The 20,888-nt window shown below is 50.4% G+C and overlaps 1 protein-coding gene across 1 annotated transcript; it reads right to left on the reverse strand.

The window, feature by feature from the left end:
- Nucleotides 1–12,710: 12,710 nt before the first annotated feature.
- On the reverse strand, nucleotides 12,711–20,424 carry LOC149345696 (uncharacterized). Its single transcript, XM_089541181.1, has 2 exons — nucleotides 20,320–20,424; nucleotides 12,711–14,106 (listed from the first exon to the last, which is right to left on the reverse strand). Exons 1-2 carry the CDS (start codon nucleotides 20,422–20,424, stop codon nucleotides 13,111–13,113), a joined length of 1,101 nt encoding a protein of 366 aa, XP_089397307.1. The 3' UTR covers nucleotides 12,711–13,110.
- Between the last annotated feature and the right edge of the window lie 464 nt (nucleotides 20,425–20,888).

The following is a 20,888-nucleotide window of genomic DNA, read 5'->3' on the forward strand; positions in this document are numbered from 1 at the left end:
GCCTCCGCGCAAAGGCTGCTGCTGGGCTTATTTTATCGAGAACCACGATCCAGGTGATCGGCCCGAGCTGGACCCAGAACGCGACCTTAGTCCAACGATACCTCGACGGTCTGCCTGAAATCACGGCTAATGATTCGGCGCATCAAGCCTATCTTAAATTTTACCCGCGCACTTTCATCCACACCCTGGAACGCGGCGCGCGAATGCGATGGAGCGGCTCCGCATTCAGCACCGACTGCTGGCACGAATCGCACCCGAGAACTGTGTACGTGCCTCTGCTGGCTTTCAACGGGACGCAGGCCTTGGGCGGAGGCGGTGTGGACGCCATGCAGCTGTCGCGACTTGGGCCCCGGCTGGGACGCTGCCTCTTCGACGCGCTACTGGACGCTGCCGACTCGGCCAGCAAGGACGAGCGCTGGCTTACGGACCATACGCGGAAGAATCTGCTAGTAGCTGAAGCGTGTTTCGCGAAGCGACAGGACTACTTCAGCTTCGGACGCTTGCGCGACTTCTTGGCCTTGCGCGCCACCTACAGGCTCTTCGCGAAGATCGTCGGTGCCAACGCGGAGCTCGTCATACCTAACCATGAGCGCGTCGTGTTCACCGCTGCGCAAGCCTTCTATGCAAGCCTGATGCTTCAGAACTGCCTGAAGGGTGGACACCCTACCCGCGTCAAGGAGTCTGAAGACGCTGCCGACTGGGCTGTCGTGCTTCGACATAGTTTCGCGTTTTCTGAAGCGTACAACTGCAGACCGTACTCCCGCATGAACCCACTGGTTAACTGCGGAACTTAACTGTAATTAACGCCTATCCTACACTTTTGTTGCATGGTAATGGACAAAACAGTTTTGCGGTGTATGTGCGGATAAGGTTTGCGATACGCACTTACCTGTCGAAAGCCTCGAGAGTTTAAAGTGCTGCCTCTGTTTGTTGCTGTGAAATTTTAATACAAGAGTTAAATCTTGTGGGTTTCTATGTGGACACAGGCCACCACCCACCGCGGGTTCGAGCTTCGCGCGAGCCAACGGCCCCGATCAGCCGTCACCACACACCACTGGGACACCGATACGGCGCACTCAACCTCCGCTGGGAGGAGAGCGATTCGCCGCAAAGAAATAGGCCTCCAAGTTCACAAAGGAGACGTTTATTCACGTCGTCCTTCAGCAGGTACACACGCACTCAATAGTCACCCCGTCCCGGGGGCGCGCGAGGAGCAAGGCTCCGCTGCGCGCACGAAGCGACTCGAGCAATGTGCGCCGCTAGCACGCCGCTGCAGGAGAATGTCCCCGCGGCAGTGCTGTGATCTCTCTCGTGTCGACCGTTGGGCCGGTTGCGAGAGAGAGTGGGCATTCAACGCAAGGTACGCCTGTCAGAGGTCGCTGGACCCCGCTGGACAGGCTCGAGCCGCTGCAGGTCAGAGGACACGTGCGGGGGAGCTCGAGTAAGCACTGGTCCGAACGGCAAAGGCCGGCACGGACAAACAGTAACGTACGCACCTTACGCTGTCTCGGAGGGATCTCTCTCTCTCTGGGCCCCGCTCGGACGGTCGCGCCGTGCGCGGCCGCCCGTAGCGGGTCCCGATTTCCCGCCAAAAGGCGCCAATGGCAAAGGCCGTTGGGGAGCCGGGGCGGAGCTGTGGCCAAATGACAGTGATTAGTCACCTAGCCGCCTCTCCACCGCCTGAGGCGGGAGCAAGGGAAAGAGGAGAAACAACGCAGGAAGCCGGCACAGCCGCGCAAAGGCAACAGCGGAAAGCCAGGATTCCCACATCCCCCTCTCCTTAAATGCCCTCCTACCCATCGGCAAAGCACGCGGCCAAAATAAAGAAATCAATACACAAAAAAACTACACTTCAGTTCCAAAATAAAGAAATTAATACACAAAAAAAACTAGCTACACTTCAGTTCCAAAATAAAGAAATGAATACACAAAAAAAACTAGCTACACTTCAGTTTCAGCCAGAACAACGTAAAAAAACAACGCACAGACAAAGAAAAAAGAAGGCAAACAACACTTGCATACGCTTCAGTAAATCAAAACAGCTTGCAGATTATATACACGGTACACAAGAAGATGTGAATAAAACTGTACAGCTATGTGACAGGTGGATGTCAGCCTCAAAGTTCGATGGCGCGGCCCAGTAGGCCGGTCGGCGACTCGCCGCTCGCAGACTTCAAGTTGAACGGGTTGGGAGGGCCGACGACTGATGGCGGTCTTCTTTCCGTTGATGTAGGGTGCGTTGATGACGACGGGGCCGCGGCAAAGCACTGACCTCGCGCCCTTGGACACGACATCACGTTCGGGCACAAGAAAGTTAGTGCACCCCTTTCACGCCGGCTGAAACGGGCGAGGACGTTCGGCGGCGTCCAGATGTGTAACCTTGTCCACAGCGAGGGGTCCTTCTCATCCTCGCGCTCACGCAGAAGGACACAACGGCACAACTCACAGGCGTCGCCTTGGCTCATGGTTACGCGCGCACACAGCCACAGCCACAAACACGCATACACCGGCACGTGCGCGGACGCTGGTCGGCGACAACGACCCCCCTATCAGAAGCGTCCAGAGGCGCCGCGGCGAGGGTCAAAGGGTGCACTTTCTGCCCCCCATCGCCCCAAACACCCCGCCAACTTCCCCTCCATACGGGCCGCACAAAACTCGCACCGCGACACACGGCTCCTTAACGAGCCCACCACCCACAGTCGGGCCGGAAATGAGAAAAGGCTCGCTGTACAAACGACACCTAATCCAATCTATTCCTTCTAGAAGATAAGAGCAAGCACGAGCGGGCTGAAGTTTGCCTATGTACATCTGGGTACGTTAGAACAAAAACAGACGAGCAAGCGGGGAAACGAAAGTGGCTAGAAACTGATTCAAACAAAACAAATAAATAAATAGATAAACACGCAAGGCTGGAACTGACCATGCTGCAAACACACAAAAAAAAAATAACACACCGTGCTTCGCCTAGGTAGGGCCTGACGAGAAAGCTCGCCAGCTAGCTGAGGCTGCGTGCCTTCGGTTGCGGAAAAGTCCGCCGTCCGGCATCAATCACACCGGTGACCGTCGCCTCAGATTGTACCGGTGCTCCGTACGCTTGCGTTCCGCAGCACCAGTTGTGCCTTTGCGCTTGCCTTTGATACCAATGGGTACCGGCGCAAGCTCGTCAGACCGTGACGCGTAGGCCTTCAGGTCTATGAACCCCTGCTTGCTCCTGGGGAAAGGCCCCATCAAATCGCAGGTGGCCATCTGCCACGGACGCACACTGTCAATCGGTTTCATCATTCCAGGCGGCTTGCCGCCCCGTGACTTCACCGCTTGACAGACATGGCAGGAACGGCAATAGCGGAAAATGTCACCCTTCATGCCGGGCCACGTCACCGAATGACTCAGTTTTGCAAAAACTTTGGAGCCACTCAGATGACCGGCCAGTGGTTCGTCATGAGAGAATCGCAAAAGTGCGCCTCTCAGACTTTTGGGGATAACCACCTTGAACGGGTCGATGGACTCGTCATCGGTGGCTATGTACTTCAGCACGAGCCCGTCATGGTCCAGCAAATATGAATCCCCGGGGTTAGCCGCGACACACTCTGGCTTCTGCCCCCCTGCGCCCGCTACAATACAAGTAGCGTCACGGCGCTCCGTCTCCCTGAGACCGTCGCTCACCTCGCGACAAAACGGGTCATTTTGCTGGGCTTTCAGTAGCTTAGAAGAGCAAGTTGCTGGGCTAGTTGGTGCATGTTGCTGTTGCTGTTGCTGTTGTTACAGCGCCTGTGTACGTCTTTCCTTGTTTCTTGTGTCCCGTCCTTTGCGCTGCTCCACCACGATTTCAGTAGCTCTTTAGGGCTGAAAACGATTCCAGTCATCCCAGAGGGGAGCTTGGTCTCGTCCCCACTCAGGTTTGCAGCCAAAATTTCCGTTCGCGTCGGCACTTCCGAGGCGCTCACGAAGAGCTTTGCCTCTCGTCCGCTTTGCGAAGCGCTGCTTGCCTGGTTAGCGGAATGGGTTAACCCGTTTGCGGGCTTCCCCTCCTTGCCGCCCGGCGGCTCGTCCGCTGTTTCGCCCCCTCCGCCTACAGGCGTCAAGGCGCCGCTGGCGAGTGGGGCACGGGATAGCGCGTCAGCTACCACGTTCGTGCTCCCCTTTCGATACTGCACGGAAAAGTCGTAATGCTGTATCAGGAGAGCCCAGCGCGCCAGCCGACCCGCAGGCTCGCGGAGCCGCATCAGCCAACTGAGCGCACTGTGGTCTGTCTGCACCACGAATTGCGTTCTATCAAGGTAGACGTCGAATTTACGCAGTGCAAACACGATGGCGAGGCACTCCTTCTCGGTCACGGAATAATTCCTCTCCGAGGGCAGCAAGGAGCGGCTGGCAAAGGCCAGCGGTTGCAGCACGCCATCGAATTCCTGTAGGAGAACTGCTCCTAAACCCAGATCGCTCGCGTCAATCTGGACTACGAACTGTCTGGTCAGGTCGGGTAGCTTGAGCTGCGCTGTCTCGGCAATGGCACTAGACAGGAGGCGAAAGGATCGCTCTTGCTCGGGCTCCCATCGCCACGCGGCAGTCTTTCCCAAGAGCTCGGTCAAGGGTGCCTGCACGCGGGCACAGGACGATAATAGTTGGCCATTCCCACACCACGGCGCAGGCCGCGTACGTCCTTGGGCGCGGGGAATTCGAGTATGGCTCGAAGTTTCTCCGCATCTGGCTCAATGGAGCCCCGGCCTCAGCGGAGGCTTGGGCGGGCTGCACGAACGAGGGAGGCAAGGCTCCTAGTTCGATGAGCGGCGCGGTTTCCGCAGGGAACCGGGCCAGCGCCTCGCCGTTCCCAGAGCAGAATTAACTGCTCGCGGGGCACGGCTGCTGCTGTTCGAAACTGCCGGTTGCGGCAGCGTGACACGAACTGCTTTCGCACTGGGCGGAAAGCATGCACAGCTGAGGCATGTGACCAGCGGATGCACCGCAGGGTGCTCCCGATACAGCTCCAATGGGAGCCGCGTGGTCGACATTTTGGATTGTGTCGCCGTAAACCCCAATGGGGGCCGCGGCCAACCACGGTGTCTGGCTATTCGAACGAACAGCAGCCAGCGGATCAAACGACGCTACAACTCCGTAGGGAGCCGACATGTAGCTGCCGAGTGCCCCGCTGGGGGTAGACATGGTGCGCAAGCGTGGTCGGCAAGGCGACCTGCTCGGCTAATGTGTCATCAAAGGCGTAAGCGCCAATGACTTAGCACGTTGGGCGCCAGTTGTGGGTTTCTATGTGGACACAGGCCACCACCCACCGCGGGTTCGAGCTTCGCGCGAGCCAACGGCCCCGATCAGCCGTCACCACACACCACTGGGACACCGATACGGCGCACTCAACCTCCGCTGGGAGGAGAGCGATTCGCCGCAAAGAAATAGGCCTCCAAGTTCACAAAGGAGACGTTTATTCACGTCGTCCGTCAGCAGGTACACACGCACTCAATAGTCACCCCGTCCCGGGGGCGCGCGAGGAGCAAGGCTCCGCTGCGCGCCCCCGGGACGGGGTGACTATTTTACCCCTTTCCTTTGAACACATTCCATAGAGCCCCAACTAACAGCCGTTCAGCAGCACAGGGAAGATTTCTGGTTCCTACATCTCGCAATGACTATGGCCAGCGCCGCTTCGAGTATCAAGGGGTAAAAACTTGGAATAAAATCCCCTGTGCAGTCTTTGCAACGTCTAATCCTTATATTTCACTGAAGACCTTTTTTCTGTCACAAATAATTACCTGATTTACAATGCAAATCGCTTTGTGATTGTTTCTTATTATTCTCTGTAGTGTCTATGTTGGGTTTGCCATTTATATGTCATTGAATAATCACTTCTAAGGCAACTGCGTTTATTTTGTATAAAGAATGCTGTTCCTGCCTTCGTGTTTTTTTGCACACTCTTCTATTTTTTTGTAGTGAGTCCTCTTGTATTTCTGTAATTTGAACCCTCTTGCTTGTACGCTTTTCTTTTTTCCACCATTCTTATGTGTATTATTTTGGCATGCATGTAGAAAGCATTTGTCCTCACTAATATCTTTGCTTTTATTGCATGGATCCATAACTAGCCTTTGGCTAAGGATCCAGACAGTGATGTTATGTACTGTGCTGAAGAAATGATAATAAAAAGAATTGAATTGAAATTGAATTGAAGCGACTCGAGCAATGTGCGCCGCTAGCACGCCGCTGCAGGAGAATGTCCCCGCGGCAGTGCTGTGATCTCTCTCGTGTCGACCGTTGGGCCGGTTGCGAGAGAGAGTGGGCATTCAACGCAAGGTACGCCTGTCAGAGGTCGCTGGACCCCGCTGGACAGGCTCGAGCCGCTGCAGGTCAGAGGACACGTGCGGGCGAGCTCGAGTAAGCACTGGTCCGAACGGCAAAGGCCGGCACGGACAAACAGTAACGTACGCACCTTACGCTGTCTCGGAGGGATCTCTCTCTCTGGGCCCCGCTCGGACGGTCGCGCCGTGCGCGGCCGCCCGTAGCGGGTCCCGATTTCCCGCCAAAAGGCGCCAATGGCAAAGGCCGTTGGGGAGCCGGGGCGGAGCTGTGGCCAAATGACAGTGATTAGTCACCTAGCCGCCTCTCCACCGCCTGAGGCGGGAGCAAGGGAAAGAGGAGAAACAACGCAGGAAGCCGGCACAGCCGCGCAAAGGCAACGGCGGAGAGCCAGGATTCCCACAATCTAAGGATTATCCTATTTCTCTGTTAGCTGTGAAATCGCAGTGAATGTCCCCGTCTTAGAGGTATCCAGGTGGAAGTGAACGTAGCCAAGATGACAAAAATTTCAGAAAGCTGGCCTGTTTGTAATTCGACCTTCTTTTCGCTGAAATGCATCATGGTTACTTGTACAGAGATACACACAAGCAAATCACCGGCAAAGAAAAAAAAAGATATTGTCGGCAAATGTAATTTCTGTGCCGAGAGTAAGTGTTGTAGTTTTGTAATCCCACGATTCATTATCATTCGTGAGTAAAAAGGCAGCACAGTGTCGTATGCTCAGGCATTTAGGGATCTGTGATCACCGCGCACAAAATAGCCGGCATAGGTGAAAAAAAAAGGAAGCGCTGCTTCTGCCTTTCTCCTGGCTGAATTTTTGCGCTGTTTTCTTGCTAGTTTCTTTAGCCGTAAATTAGTCCAGCTCAGTACTAGACCAGGATTTATTAAGGATATACCAGCATCCTGTCCTTCCGATGTGAGTTCCCCATGCTGGCTTTTAAGTGTCCGAGAAGATACGCGAATCGTAAAACTATCTTGCGTCCGCTCAGTTTTCAGGCAGAAGCCGAGAAATGATGGACCAAAAAAAGTGTTTGCAAACAAGAGCACATACGCAAAAAAAAAATAATTTCACACCTTTTCAGTATCCCGGAGAGTGAATAAAGCGCTCTCGGTGTGACTCAGTGTGAATTCACTACTTTTTCTTTTCCGTATTTTTTATTTTCTACAAATTCTAGCTCTAAGTCCCAAATTTATCCTTGTACATGAGTGCGTTTGTATCAGCTATGCACTCAGTCCCCCGCCGTGGATATGTGCCATTAAGACTAAGGACATCATCATCAGTGTGAGCAATCCTCTTCATACTACCCCTGATTCCAGTAGTGGATTCAGTGGGGCTTAGAGATCCTCCTATGGAAGAGTTAGCCATTCGTAAATTTTACTCGCGCCTTTGAACGCTATAAGTTTACCAAAATAAATGCAGGCAGGACTATGCAGAACGGTAGCAGACGAATATAAGTACAGAGAGCAATGCTGGTTTATTTCATTTTTACTCCATGTTTTTCTAATTTTTGCATAGCTCATTCACGCATGCACGCGGAAAAGGATCTGCTTGCGTTAGGGGTATTTTCGTTCGCAGGTAATTTGTTTCTTCTGAGAGAGTAGCCAAATTGCACCTCTAAACACCCCCCGTCTTTCATTCGAATTCCTTTCATGCAACTGTCCTCTCTTAAGTAATTCAAAACGTTTTGAACGATAACATGCAAAGCCAGGTGCCAGAGGACACGTCCCTGCATTAGCGCAGTACTATCACGTGCGCGCGCGTTCAGGCAAAGAAGAAGATGTCTCGAACCGCTGAGGGTCCATTCAGCCTGAGGACATCATCATCATCACTGCCCCATCGCGGAGAAGTTCTCCGTCAGTTCCGAGTCGAGCTTGCCGAAGACGAGCGAAGTGCTCCCGTCGCGCGCAAGACGCGTCGACACGGCTTCAATGCGCGAGCTTTCTGGCAGCTCGCCCGAAAGCCCGCAGGAGCCCGCTTCCATTAGCGATGCCTCCTCCGGCCGCCGTCCTAGGCTCAGCAATGGGTCGTCGCCGACACCAACAAAACGCCTCGAGGAGCACCACGCTCCCGAATGCTCGTCCTCCGCAAAGATCTGCACTGTTCGCAAGAAGGCCGCCGTCCCCCGGGATTCCCGACTTGGTTCCAGTGGCTCTGCTGCAAGCAACGACGAGGTGCCCTTGGTACAGAAGTCTTCCAAACCGCTGCGTCCGGTTAGCAGTACAGAAAACTTGATGTCACCAACGGCGGACGGCTCTGGCAGCACGGTAACGAACCGAGATATCAAAGGAGACACCGCTACGACTAATACCCTGGCCTCTCATAACTGAGCGCAGAACTCGCGATCGTCTAGCCAGCTTGCAGAAGTTCCACGGTTGCAATTTACACTCAAAAAAGCAGTCTCGCAGAGAGTGGATGAAAATTTTCGTCACCCACTTTACGTCTCAAACCGGGTGAGCAGTGCAGAGAAGAGTCAGCCGTCCGCCACCGAGAAGCTGGGCTGGCGCGGAGGGGGTGCTAGACTACAGAAGGATGGAACACGCTTTTTTAATCCCTCCTGTCCGGCTGTGGCTCAGATTAGTCCAATGAGATCTCAACCCGGACACAACAAGATGCTTCAGCGAGTTGCTAATGATTACTTCAGTCCAACCAGTGTCACCAGCCCCGAAGATCCACCAGCACAATCGCCGAGGTCAGCCTTCTGCGATAAATTCAAGAATGGTGGCGTGAATTCCCGATATAAGTCTCCCGCTAGCAAGATTGATTCTGAGAAGACAATGCTGCAGAATGGCCGACCTGTGCGCGCAGTACCTCGTGCTAAATACGTGAACAACGAACGACGCTTCGGCAATTGTAAGTGTGCTTCGCCTGGCTCTGGAAGCGCGAAGGTTAAAAAGGCAGATATCGAAACGAGAGAGCGGAAACTAGGACGAACGCTTGATGACGATTTTTTTGTAGAGTCGAATGATGTGGTGGAACCGGGCCATGGTATTCACATTCGCGACACTTGGAAGCACCTTGATCGTGAGCGCCGACCAGGCCCAGCACCTAGGTTTGCACCTGAAGACCACAGCGCCGATTTTATTGTACGCACTCACGGGGATCAAGTGCTCTTCAAGGAATGCCTACTCTACCCTCTGGCATTCTGCCTCCTCTTTGGCGTTGCTATAGTATGCGCCTTACTGCTACTACCAATGGAAACGTCCAGTCATCTGAGCGCCAGAGCGCTGGCTTCTGATACCTGCCGCTCTTCCAGCTGCTTCCAGACTGCGCGGGACTTGAGAGACCTTCTCTCCTGGGAAATTGCCGATCCGTGCGACGATTTCTACGCTTTCGTGTGCCGATGCTGGCAGAGCCATCATGTCAGGGCAGCTCCCAAGGATCATTCAGTTTCCTTTGATGAAGACTACGGAGCTTATCTGGAGAACAAGATGCACGCCATCATCCAGGACGAATCCCTAAAATCGGACGCGCTTCTGCCGGTCAGGCAACTCCACATGAAATGCATGGACGTCAAAGGTAGTGAGGACGAAGGCTTGATCGCGCTCCGGGGGCTGATGTCCGAGCTCTCGCTGGAGGGCTTCCCGTTTGCCCCACCGATGCGGGACAGTATATCAATCTGGGAGGCTGCTACCAAAGTGCTACGAAAGACTGGCACATCCGCTCTCCTCGAGGTCGGTGTAGCATCCAGTCCATTTCATCCTGATGGCCGTGACGTGGTGTCCATGGGACCACCCGAAATGGTGACTGCCAGTGAAGACATAGGCATCAATGACGCGATCAGCCTACACTGTACTCTTTTTCGGTGTCCTTCGTTTAGCGCTGTTTTTTCCAAGAAACAAGTACCAATTAGCTCAACTCAATCAATCAATCAATTTTATTTCCTTAAAGACCCCTTTTCAGGGGCATTACATAAGGGGTGGGTACAACGTTTGGTGCGACAAAGTAATCATGCGTTATGATGATGACAAAAAGGTGTTAGCTCTGCGTGCGAAGTTCGCGGGACAGGTTATTGTTGCAATGTCAGCGGGAAGGCCATTCCAGTCCGCGGCGGTGCGTGAAAAAAATGAAGCTGCGAAGGTGACTGTGCGTGCACGTGGACGGCTGATCTGGAGTTGATGGAGAGTGCGGTGAGATATGCGTGCCGGAGGGACCATGTAGGGTGCAGTTCGTAGATGGCTGTAAAAGAACTTGTGAAATAATAAAAGACTGGCTGTGCGGCGGCGCAGCTCGAGTGGCTGTATGCCTGAAAGCGATTTCAGATATGTAACACTCGTGCTGTAATGATATGAAGAATGAATAAATCTGACTGCGCGGTTTTGCAAAATTTCTAATGCGTTGGTTAGATAAGCTTGATGTAGATGCCAAATGGGTGATGCGTATTCTAATTTCGATTTCACAAGTGTTTCGTAAGCTAATAACCTAACATGCATGGGCGCATCGTGTAGATGACGTTTTAGAAAACCAAGGGATTTGTTAGCTGAAGAAATGATGTTAGTTATATGCGTTTTCCAGGAGAGGTCAGCGCACAAAGTTACGCCTAAATATTTGTATGATTCTACTGGCAGCACGGGAACGGAGTCTATGTGATAGAAGGGCACGAGCGGGTTACGGCGGCGATGAAAAGAGAGTACGTTGCATTTGTGAGGGTTAAGCTCCATTAGCCAAATTTTACACCAATCCCGAATCTTGTTAAGGTTGTTTTGGAGAGATAATTGATCAGAATTGTTATTAATTGCTTCATAAATAACACAATCGTCAGCAAACATGCGAATTTTACAAGACACATGCGAGGGCAAATCATTTATGTATATTAAAAACAAAAGGGGACCTAGTACGGAACCTTGAGGGACGCCAGATGTTACAGGAAGGAAGCTGGAAGTGTGTTCATTTAAAAAGACGGACTGAGTGCGGTTAGTTAGGAATTCTTTAATCCATGCAACAACATTAGGATCGATATTAAGGTTAGATAACTTGTACAACAGGCGTTTGTGGGGAACTTTATCGAAGGCTTTTTTAAAATCAAGAAATATAGCGTCAGTTTGCAGGTTAAGATCTAGGTTGGCATGCAAGTCATGAATAAAAAGAGCTAGTTGAGTGTCGCAAGAAAAGCCTTTCCGGAACCCGTGCTGCGCAGGATGAAAAAAATTGTTCGAATCCAAGAAGGCAATGACATGGGAGAATATGACGTGTTCCATTAGCTTGCAAGGCACGCTTGTTAAAGAAATGGGGCGATAATTTAATGGAGAATTTGTGTTACCGGATTTGAAGACTGGAATGACCTTCCCATTTTTCCAGACACGAGGAAGTTGGCCAGAAGAGAGTGACTGCTTGAATAGCAAACATAAGTAACTGGCACTGGTGAGTTTCGTATTCTTAAGAAATTTGGCGTTGACATTATCGAAACCGGCCGAAGATGAAAGTTTCATTTTATCGATTAGTGACAGAATTCCCGATGCGTTAAATTCAACAGGTGACATAACATTATAAATAAAAGTGTTTGGCACAGAAAAGGGGGCATCATATTCATTAGTGAACACTGATTGAAATGCAACATTGAACATGTGAGCACACTCTGCATGACTAAGCACGTCTCCTGCTTCATTTGTGACACTGATATCGCCTTTGTGTTTTGGGTTGATGGTGTCCCAGAATTTTCGAGGATTAGTGTGTAGTATTCGGGGTAAGTCTTTGTTAAAAAAGGAACGTTTGGCGTTCCGAGCAGATGAATTATATGCCTTTTCGGCTGCGTAATACTTGTCCCAGGCCGCCTGGTTAGTTTTTGCTTTGGCTGCGCGAAATAGACGCTTCTTTCTATTCTCCAAACGTTTTAGCGTTTTAGTGAACCATGGTTTCTGTGAACTCTCTCGGAAGGTGAACTTAGGAATGAACTGATCAGTTAGTTCAGTAATTTTCTTCTTAAATATAGTCCAATTTTCTTCGATAGACCGAATATGAAAATTAGTTCGGAAAGATGAAAGAAAGCGTCTAGTTCACGATTAATCTCTGCGTAGTCACCCTTATCGTACAAACGGATCGTCTTTTTAAAAGTTTGGTTCCGAAGCGGAGTTAAGGCTATATCGGTATGAATTACTTCGTGATCGCTTATTCCAGGAAGAATCGTGACTGATTTAACACTTTCGGGATGACTGACGAGTAGTAGGTCTAATATGTTAGCGCTCGTTTGTGTTATTCTTGTTGGCGCCAAGATAACTTGTGTAAGGCCAAAGTTCAGGCACACGTACTTCTATGAAATTTTTGGCTTCAACCGTGCCTGATGCTGAAGCAGTGTTAGTACTCCAGTCAATATCCGGGAAATTAAAATCACCAAAGAGAAGTATATGCGACTTTTGATATTTAGCAGTAAGTTCACATAGCAAGTTAGTAAGTTTCTCTGAAAAATCCGGAGTACAATGCGGGGGCCTGTAACAAACACCGAGAAGAACCGACTGAGGAGGACAACGGCAGAAAAGCCACATTATTTCTAGATCAGACGAAATGGAAATGATTGAAAATGGTAAATCATTAGAAAAACCAATGAGCACTCCTCCGCCACGAGACCCCTGACGGTCCTTACGAAAAAGCTTAAAGTTAGATAAGTCTGCCAGGACCTCATTGTCGTTAATTTCGCTAGTCAGCCACGTTTCAGTTAGTACGAAGATGTTGCTATTGGACGAACGAACAAGACTCGAGATTTCTTCCCGCTTAGAAATGAAACTGCGGACATTAGTGAAAAGTACGGAAAAAGAAAGAGTAGACTGAGGTGACTGCCGGGACGCGGGCGTGGGGTGAGGCTGTGGGGTGCTTTTTCTAGATGGCTGCTATGATATTTCCTTAACAGTTTCCGAGGATTCGTCATAAACGTACCGTGCGCGACCGATAAACAAGGTTTTATAGCTCAGTTTATAAGCTGTAGATTTGGTTTTTGCAAAGGTGATAAGCTGTTTTCGGGCCTTCCTAACGGCAGGCGAGAAGTCTTCACCGGCGCTATATACAGTATCTTTGAATTTTTTTCCATTAGACAGAATTTCCAGCTTAGTTTTGTGGGAGTGAAATTTTGCGATTATTGGTCTGGTTTTTCCAGCTGTGTGACGGCCGAGGCGATGGGCGCGCTCGATATCGTTTGAAGCAACTGTTATATCTAAGGTAGTGGAACAAAGATGGATTACAGCTTCCTCAGATTGTGTGTAAGTTTCTGCGGGGTCATTATCAGGGATACCATAAAATATTACATTGTTTCGACGTGACCGGTTCTCAGCGTCGTCAACACGAGCCTCAAGGTTTTTTATATGAGCACACATTTCTGTTGTCGCTGTCTCCATCGAGTCTAGTCGCGACTGCAGCTCAGTGATAAGTTGGTTTTGTGTCTCAAGGATACACATGCGTGCTGTTAAGTCTGCGATTGCCGTGTCAGTAGCCGTAAGTTGTTTTTTCATGTCTTGTATCTCTGAGAGAAGTGTAGATTGCCCGGAAGACAGTTTCTTTAGCTCAGCAAGCACGGTTTCAAAATCAGGTCCCGGGTTTGTTTCAATATCCCCAGCCAAAAGTAACAAGGATCGAACAACCTGAACGCATTCAACACCAATACAGACACAGCTCTGTGGGCTCGGTAGCTGTAGTAAGAGATAATTGCTGGTTTTCTTAGCAAATAGACTGTAGAAGTTACCAACCTGCATGATGAAGGCGAAAGGGTTAGACTGTGCGGTTGCACAGCCACCGAGCCCACAGAGTGGCGCGGACGGGCCTTGCTCCTTTATAGCTTCCGCTGTTGATGTCGCTCGCAGTTCCGCTTGCCAGGGGTAAGGTAGTGTCCAGTGCTGCCCGAGGGGCGGTCCGGGAAATGGAGAGATGATGGCTGCGGTGTTGCAGCAGGGGCTGTTGTTGTTGCTGGCATCGGCATGCGCGGAAAACACTGCGGTTCCAGGGCGCGCAGACAGCAGGGCGGGGATGGCCACGCGAACGATGAACAGAAAAATCTGCATGATGAAGGCGAAAGGGTTAGACTGTGCGGTTGCACAGCCACCGAGCCCACCGTTTTATAACTCTCCGTTTTATTGCAGCCTCTACACAGAAGCCGTGTACTCTTCTGTCCGCGTCTTCAAGAAGGAGCACCTACCACCTGACAGCTCCCTCAGCATAGTCAGATTTGCTGCCGACTTGGAAAAGATCAGTAATGTGAAATTGCGAAGGAAAAACTCGCCCAAGATTGACGTCCTGAAATCTCCGTCGTCGCTTCTACAATTTCTCGCGGAGCTATTCCGCGGCGTCAACGGGTCGCTGTTTGCTGGTGAGGGATCGGAAGTCATGGTGCTGTCACCGATTATGATGAACAAGATATTGGACCTCGTTCGTGGGACGGAGGCGCATACTGTCATGAACTACCTCACCGTTCGTGTCCTGATCGGGACGTCTCCGTTTCTCGCTGAAGTTGGCCTCACCGACTTTTACACCACCTTAACATACGCTCGGCGCCAAACGAATGTCCCTCGCCGGCACCTTTGCACCCGTGCCGTTGAGAAAGCCTTGTTTCCTTTAGCATACGCTTCTTTAATGGCTAACATCGAGCTGCACGCATCTATTACTTCGTTTCTCGACCGTGCGCGTGATTAAATGGAAGCGTTTTTGGATGTGATAGATTCTTCACCACTTTACGACATGGAATCCAGGACTGGAATTCGAGGTTTTATGTCCGCAGTTAAGATATGCGTCTTCGGTCCGGAATGGTGCAACAACGACACCCTCATCCAACGATACGTTCAAGGCCTTCCAGTCGTACCGGCCAATCGGAGCAGTCTCGAGCTTTACGCAAAGAACTATGAGTACACCTTCCTGATGTCTCACGCACTCAGCTCTTCTAGCCGCTGGACGCGCTCCGTCTTCAGCACGGACTGTTGGCACGAGCTGTACCCGGCCACATTCCCCTGCTCGTGTTCAACATTACGCGCGCCCTCTACAACGACCTCGGTGGTCTGCACCACATCCCTAGAGCGCGGGACCGCGTTTGGGCCGGTGCATCTTTGACCTCATGGATCATGCAGCTCTCGAGCAGACAGATCCGACGGCAGGTTAAAGGAGATATTAGAGTTCCTGCTTGTAGAGACCGAGTGCCCAGAGCGGTGCAAACAAGATACCGTCTTTGCGGTTCACGTCTTTGCGCTCGGGGATCACGTATGAACCCCCTTGAAAAATGTGCTCTTTAGGGGTGCTTAACATTTAGGTCATTTTATTATTGGAAGAAGATTGTAGGCTTATAAATCAATCCAAGTGAAGAAGTTTGTGGCTTGCGCTCTTGTTTAATTGACAGAATGAATGTGCTCTACTCCGTTTGTGTACCATACCGACTGAAACTGACTTGTGCTTTATTGTACTAACTACTACTTACCTTGGACCAAAAATGCAACATTCACTGTTACCTTGTGGCTAGTTAAGACTCGGTGTTTGTGTAATCAAAGCAGCGCCTAGGTTAATGAGCAGTCAAAGAACTGTTTCGCTCGACTTGCTTAATGTTATTCTCGCATACGTGTCCAAAGTGTCCTCGTGGATGAAATCACCGTGCCCATCGTACAATACGTGTGTGTGTGGTATATCTTTCCACACTGCCGACATCTATGTATTTATACTTGTATGATCAGCAATAAACCCTCAGTTGTTAGTCAGCGCTGTGTCGTCCGTTTCCTTGTCTCTTGTGCTTGTCGTCGTTGGCGCTGTTTGTTCAAGAAGACGAAGACGACAGAACTCAGGTGTTATCGGTAACCAGCTGATCTAAAGAAAAACCAAATGCTGAAAATAAAAGTGTTTCCGCGCTTTGGGCATTTTTTCTGTCGTGTGAATAGTTTGCCCAATTTATCCCTGGCATGTTAAAGTACCCCGACAAAATCAACTAAGATCTTGAGTTAGTGTGATGGGACAGGTAATAGTTCATTTTTTCAAGATAATCTGGAGGGGCATTTGGGGGTCGATACACGCCTCCCAGTAATATACATTTACCGGAAAATGTTATTTTGCCCCACACACTTTCGTGGTCATCAATACCCTTCAGGACTGCATATTTTATGTTGTTTTTAATAGCTATAGCTACACCACCCCCTCGTGAACCCCTATCTTTACGTAGCAATTTATATGTTGATGGGACAACTTCGGATTCACGTACCCCTGCTTGTAACCATGTTTATGCTATAATTATAATGTGAGGATGGTGTCCCAGAATTAGCTGCTCGAGGTGACCTAACTTATTCGCTATACTTCTAGCATTAAATGACAGTATTCTTAGCGTTTTGGTTTTCGTTTGTCAGGTATGAGTGCTGTTCGAGCTTGCTGCTCCTGGAGTTGAGTTAGGCTGGGTGTGCCTTGCATCATCGGCACTTCGTGTAATTTCAACCCTGGTTTGTTGTGTTTCATTCCAAATGAAAAACTTGCCATTGACCTTTAGCTTGTCAAAGGAAAGCGACACCTTCGCCTGAGCCGCTCTCTCGCGCTCCGATGAGCGCCATAGCTTAGTGCGCAAGTCTCGTACCCTTACTGAAAAATCTTCAGATATGGAAATGTTGGAGCCTTTTAGTTTGAAACAGCTTGACATAATATTCTATGCAGAATTGAAGACCCGAACTATGACTGGACGTGGTGTTTTGCCTTTAGGATTACCTATCCTGTGAATTCTTTCGGCCGATTTCACTTCCATGCCCAGCTTGTCTCTGAAGATTTCTTGCTTAACGTGTTCCTCAAGTGATTTAGCGTCCTCCTCCGGTTTCTCGAACACACCGTAAATCACTAAATGTTTGCGTCGACTTCGGTTTTCTGTCATCTATTTTTGCTGCTATATCATGAAGGTGTTTGTTCGTACTTCTGTATAGTCTTTCAATTTCACCAGGCTTTTCTTCGCATTTCTTCATCCGACCTAATTTGTTTTCAATTGTTTCAATTCTCAACCTCATATTATGAACCATTCTCTCGACATGTTTTAGGTTTGTAACTAACTCCAAAGTTTTGTTGTTTTTGCTTGTTTTTTCATAATTTTTTCAGTACTTCATTGCTAGGATGACCATCAGAGTCAGAGCTGAGGCCTGGGTTGAGTTCAATGTCACCGGATGTCAGCAGTAAAATCCTAATGACACTATAACAGTCCCAAACATACTAAGGAGAAATTGTGGACTTGGTACCACTATCAGGGTTACATCATTGTCTCTAACTGAGGAAACAGAGTATTTTCCACCAACCTGTACGACAAATACGAAGAGTTTGAGCATTGGTCTCTGGTCGGTGCCACTAAGTCTACTGAATGTCCAGCTGACGGGATCCTGGCTATATACCCTCGTAGGCGTGGCCCCGTTGGCGTTCCAGCAGCAGCTCGGTGATAGCGGCTCTCCGGACTTGCTTCGATGTAGCGCAGATTACATGCGCTTTCTGCATTCGGCGTTGGGCAAAGGTTCCTGGGCGACTGGTGTGTTTCTGTACCAGAGAAATCTCAGCGCATCTCTGTCCTCAGGTCGGACTCTAATTTGTAGAAATGCCTTCTCTATATCGGCAACTAGTGCTACTTTATGCAGCAGGCGGAATGTCACTAGAAAGCGCGCTAAGTCACTGATCAGTTTCGGCCCTTTTTCCAGGTGGTCATTCGGTGACTCCTTGCCGGGTGCGTGTGATGAGGCGTCAAACACCACGCGCAATTTGGTGGTTGTCGACTCGCCTCTGAAAACTGGTTGTTGCGGCATGTCGTATACGTGGGTGGTCTCCGCTTCCTCGGGAACTCTTTCTGCATGTCCAGCTTCCATGTAACTCCTAACAGCCGAGTCGTACTGTTCCAAAAGTTATTTGTTACGCCCAAGTCGCTTCCTTAAGCTGTTTAGCCGTTGCACTGCCATGTTTCTGTTGTCACTAAGTTTTCGATATGAGTCTTTCCATGGCAGTGCAACTTCATAACGCTGACCTTTCTTTTGCAATTGTATTTTGGCCATTGCATGGTCGGGCGCACGGCGTCTCTGGGAATCTTATGCCAATGGCGTCCAGCTCCCAGAAGTTCTGCAGAGTCGAGTGAACCTTGTCAGCGGTCTCCAAACCTATTCGTAATATGCAAACATTGTTTGCTAGTGTGATGTTGGAGGTCACACTGAACGGCCCCTGGATGGTCCAACCAAGCGTGGTGTTAACAGCTGCCAACCCTTCGTTCTCGTCGCTTCATTGCACTTCACCAGTCAGAAATTTCCAGATGTGATCGGCGCCAATTAATAAACCTATTCCTGGGACAGATGACATGCCTGGGTAGATGAATTTGTAAGCGATTAATGCTCCTCACGCTTCCATCTTTTGCACAAAACTGTGATCTGCGGGAACCTGCCGGACGTCCTTGCATATAAAGGGCACCTGACTAGCCTCTATTGTGGCTTCCTGGCCTCCATACTGGCTCCGAAGGCGAAGTTCGACGAGCCGGCATCTCTGTAATTGAGCGACAGCTTTCCCGAAGGTGTTCAGATGGAAGTCACTTTGCGGCAAAGCCTTCAAATCAAGGATTTTTGAGACGTCTTCTAGAATGAATGTTTTCTGGCTTCCGCCATCCATTACACCTCGGGCGTAGCCGTATTTTGTGTCCCCCACAGCAAGGGCGTGGAAAGTCTGCAATGCCGTTGCTTGATTTTCTGTACTGTTGGCTGCCGCACGTTCATGGCGGTGACCTCAGTTGGTGCGTTGACTTTGTCTACAGTCGTTGGAATTGCACATTGAAGTGGCATGTCGTCTTTCGCAGTGTCCGCAACTCATTCTTCCCCGGCAATCTTTCGATCTGTTCCCCCACTTCGTGCACCGAAAGCACCTTTTAGCCCTGGCTATTAAAGGAATAAAATTGCGCAAAGCGATTGAAGAAGAAAACGCAAGAGGCGCGCGCTCCGTCCTGTCCTCGCGCCTCTTGCGTTTTTCTTCTTCGATCGCTTGGCGCAATTTTATTCCTTTAATTGCTGTTATGAACCAACTCGCCCAGACGAAAGTGTTCATTTAGCCCTGGCCTGCTTGTCTTTTCTTTGTTTGTCAGCGCTGCTGTGCAAAACTCAGTGCCGTGCTGTCTTGAATCAAAGAACACGCATTTCTCATTATTTTCCGATTGCACACAGAGCACAGCGGCACTGGCAGTATGCTGATTTGGGCGTTTTCCTAAGCGGTCCTTGTGATATGACTTCCTTTCTGCCGCAAAGACGGTATCTTGTTTGCACCGCTCTGGGCACTCGGTCTCTACTAGCAGGAACTCTAATATCTCCTTTAACCTGCCGTCGGATCTGTCTGCTGTGTGCGTAGAAGCGGACTGCTGCGTTGGCGAGGCGGGGCTGCTATCGGCTGCCGACGACGCACCTGTCTTTGTAGCTCGGCTTGTCAGTCGATGAAACTCTACTACCATGTCTCGCGGCAACGCTGTTAGTACGATGTCGCCAAGCATTGCAGCGTGCGTGGTCACTCCCAGTCCCGCGAGTCAGCAAATGTGTGCCTGCACATGGTCGTAAAGCCGGCGGAGTCCCCTCACATCTCCTGAAGATAATACAGACGGCAGCATCCTTAACTTGGCAAGGTGTTCCTGCCTAATTCGTCCCTTGTCGCTGAAACGGCGCTGCAGTATCTGTACTGCGCCGTCATAGCAGGCCTCTGTTGCCTGTAATCCTCTTACTGCCGACGAAGCGGGCCCGGTGAGGAGGCTCTTTAAGTTTGGAACTTCTCCGCTTTATACAAACTCTGATTTCCATGCACCGTCTCGCGGAAGCATCCCCAAAAAGTCTGCGCATTGGCAAGCTCACCGTTGAATGATTCTAGATGCAGCTTCGGTAGCTTTATGCCACTGTGCCCTGGTGTCGGCAGCGACGCTGGCGTCAATTCAGCGCTGTGTACTGCAGGCGTTGTCAGTTGCGAAGCTGATATATCCAAGCCTTGACTTGACCGACGGTTTTTACGGGCCGGTAGTCGTATTCGATGGCCTCGGTAAATTCTGTCTCGAAAGCTTCCTCTGGTAGATGGTCCTCCAAGTTGTCGTTTAACTTCATTAGTTCTTCATTACTTACTTGGAGTCTGTGCAGCAGAGCAGTCAGTTGTTGAAAGTCGGCTGTCCGCAGTGCTGCTTCTGTGGCCTCTCGCCGACTTCTCCTCTTGGCCTTGAGCTCTTCCATGTCGTCTTCAGTTCAGTCGCTTGAGGTCCCTCGCGATCTGTTCAGATTTTACCGCTGCCTTCTCAACCCGGGTTTCGGCACCATGTAGTAGTTGCTAAATTTAACGATAATGCTACAACTTTGAACTTTTAAAATTTGACGTTCGAATAATAGCGGACAAATTACACGGAGACAAAAACTGAAAAACAGTAACAAAAACATTGGTTGTATACTGGAAGGATTACATGCGTCTTCTTCCGACGACTCCTCTTTTTGCACTGGCCCCGTCCACCCGCCTTTTCGGCCACAATGTCCACAACACGCCCTTTCTCCCCCTCCGCACGTGCGCATGGTTAGGTGGCCACGTCCCCCACCCTTACACTTGCACTGTGGCCTGCATCTGCTGTTCGGGAGAGGCACCGCTCGCGGCTTGCATTGTAGAGCCGAAGCGCCGTTTGTTGTCACGCGCTCGGCTCCCATCCGTG

This window comes from Amblyomma mixtum, chromosome 4, assembly GCF_055824585.1.
Source record: "Amblyomma mixtum isolate Tamu chromosome 4, ASM5582458v1, whole genome shotgun sequence".
Taxonomy (NCBI): Eukaryota; Metazoa; Arthropoda; class Arachnida; order Ixodida; family Ixodidae; genus Amblyomma; species Amblyomma mixtum.